This window comes from Frankliniella occidentalis, unplaced genomic scaffold, assembly GCF_000697945.3.
Source record: "Frankliniella occidentalis isolate FOCC.00 unplaced genomic scaffold, Focc_3.1 Scaffold1, whole genome shotgun sequence".
Classification (NCBI taxonomy): Eukaryota; Metazoa; Arthropoda; class Insecta; order Thysanoptera; family Thripidae; genus Frankliniella; species Frankliniella occidentalis.
Window position 1 is genome coordinate 1,219,331 of NW_026267131.1, and position 2,693 is coordinate 1,222,023.

A 2,693-nucleotide genomic window follows, 5' to 3' on the forward strand; every position below is an offset into this window, starting at 1 on the left:
TAACAAAGAAATTATATAGCAACTACATACTACAGTGTAACGTTTTCATGTTGCTTTTATTCCTAAATAATTCTAAAATTCTGGGCAATCTATGTTTGAAGTCAAAAGATGTGATTGGCAACTACACACAAGGTACACATGGTGCAATGTTTTATGCGAACATTTGTTGAAGAAGTTTTACTTTTTATGTATATTTAGCACAACAGGTTGTACACTCTCACAACTTTTTAGGTTTGGCAGTGATTCAATTAGTTTTCTTCCCCTTCTTTTAACTTGGACATGTGCTTAAACTAGCTTATCAAAAACGGATCTGTACAAAACTGTAGAGAGTGCGAATTGACATTCTTCGCAAGACCAGGCAAGTTTCGACTCCAACGACGCCCATTCCACATCATATATGATAATTATTTTTTAAAGATTTTTTGTTTGACACTGTCCAGACCTTTGGACTACGACACTACTTTGTCACAGTCAAAGGCGTGTCGTCGGTGGTGTTGGCTTTTCCAAATTCTCGTCGATTATAGAGGTTGTCATTCTAGCAAACCCGAATTCGACCCCATTTTCTAGACGGGACCGTGTTGCCCAGCCACGGCCCCGCCACAGCGCGTCACAGCCGTGACCGTGACCGGAGCCCGTGACCCTTGCGTCTCGTTCACTTGCACGTGTGTTCCTCGCCGCGCACGCGGCACGTCTGGCACTGCACCTTGCAGCACCACACGAACTTGCACTGGCACTTCTCCTCCACCTCCTTCATGCGGGTGTTGTGGCCGCGGCCGCAGCACAGCAGGCGGCAGCCGTCCAGGCCGGGCGAGGTGCGGTTGCAGACGCGGCCCTTGGTGCCCGGGATGCCCATCGTGTCGTTGCGCTCGCAGTAGTCCGGGCTCTCCTCCAGGTACACGAGGTCGGTCCGGTTGGGCGGCTTGATCTCCCGGGACACGGCGCGCAGCCGCTTGCTCTTGGTGTGGCGCCGGCGCTTGTCCGACAGCCGCACCTGCGTGGCGCCCTCGTAGGCCTGCGCCAGCGCCTCGCCCAGCACGCGGAAGGGCGGCAGCTTGCGCCAGCACACGCGCACCGAGCACGAGCCGGACATGCCGTGGCACTTGCACACGCGCTCCATGCGCGACCGGATCGACTGCAAAAAGGAGAGGGTTAGGCAGGCGCGCGGGACTGTGCGGGAGTGATGTGGTGTGGTCACTAATCGGCGGCGGCTATGGTCCCGGACACCATAGCCTCGCCTCGCATAGCAGAAAAGCGTGGTTTGAGTACGTTGACCGACACTGACCCGACGCGCACCGCCCCGCGCTCAGCAGGACTTCCCCATAGGCAGGCGTCCGCCCGACGCATCCCGGGCAGGCAACCCAACGCACGCCGGGGGGCCGCGGGCTGCCTGCCTGGTGGGGCGGCGCGGCCATTGGGTGACGAGGGACGTGGCTCCACCAATAGGAGCGCATCTACACCCCCCTCCCAACGCCCAACTCACCCGTCTGCCGGCCTCGTTGTTATGCAGGTTCATCAGCCCCCCAGGCGAGTCTCCAGTTTCCTTCGAGTCCACGAAATCCCTGCTGAACTTCTCACCAAAGCGAATATCCTGCGGCAAAGAAGGGGCGCGGATCACCAAAACACATCCACTTTAAAAAAAGTATTCCCACTAAATTCTGACAAACGTTATGGAATGGATAATTTCACACACACTCGGCTGCCTTTTGCACTTCAGACAAAGAGGCAGAACTTGGCGTCCGTAAAGGCGCGCTAAATATTTACGATGCCCCTCCACAGAGGCCAGAAAGCACTACACGGAATGCCCTGAAGGTGCCAAATGCTACCTTTATTTCCACAGAGTACTTCACGCGGGGAAACATGGGTCCATGTTTTTCCTGTGAACTCATTAAAGCGTTTCCCAGCAGTGGGTGCGCCGGGCCGGGCCCTCACCTCAGAGCAGCCTCCCCACTGCCACTTCTTCTTGGTCTTGCGCACCCTCACGCGGCTGTCGCACGAGCACTCGTTGAGCTCGCCCCTCGAGCACGCCCGCGTCACGGCGTAGGCCACGCCCGCCGCGGAGATGGCGTAGATGAAGGCCGTCTCACGGCTGTCTGCGAGGCGGAGGCGGAGCGAGGCGGACGGTTAAAAATGAAAAGTGTTAAACAAAAAACAAAAAAACAACAACAACAACTTACGAACTGAGAGGACGCCTCCGAACACGTTCCCCGAGTTGTTAAACGTGCTGCAGTTCCAGCGGCTGTTTCTGAACTGGTGCTGGCACTCGTCTATGCTCAGCCTGGCTCCCGTGCTGATGGCCTGCGGATTAAAACATGATGTTAGTCTAAGAGGGTAAGTAATGGGGGTACATTTTCCACGGAACCTTCATCTCGGGTAACTAACATATGCGGTAAATCAGAACAAAGTAATTCTATGGACTGGAGGTGGGACTGGGGAACCTTCATCTCGGGTAACTAACATATGCGGTAAATCAGAACAAAGTAATTCTATGGGCCTGCTTCAATGTGTCTGCCAGATTTTTTACCCACCCCCCAGCCCCGGGGTAGCGTACGCACCACTTGCAGGAGTGTAGCGGGTGGCCTATCGTGCGTTCACAGGCGGACGGTTGCCTATGCTGCAGGCGCTGGGAGGCGCCGTGTGCGAACCACTGAGTGTTGCCTACACACCTATCGCAGACGGCACGTGAAGCGGGTGGC

The 2,693-nt window shown here is 55.5% G+C and overlaps 1 protein-coding gene across 1 annotated transcript in view; it reads right to left on the reverse strand.

Annotated features, from left to right (window-relative positions):
* Window positions 1-6: 6 nt before the first annotated feature.
* Window positions 7-2,693, reverse strand: part of LOC113213419 (protein Wnt-4-like) — a 47,443-nt gene continuing 44,756 nt past the window's right edge. The window contains exons 3-6 of the mRNA XM_026432484.2: window positions 2,175-2,295; window positions 1,930-2,090; window positions 1,481-1,588; window positions 7-1,132 (exon numbers count right to left, since the gene is read on the reverse strand). Of these exons, the coding sequence (XP_026288269.1) occupies window positions 653-1,132; window positions 1,481-1,588; window positions 1,930-2,090; window positions 2,175-2,295 (870 nt within the window). The 3' untranslated portion in view covers window positions 7-652. The remainder of the gene's footprint in view (window positions 1,133-1,480; window positions 1,589-1,929; window positions 2,091-2,174; window positions 2,296-2,693) is intronic.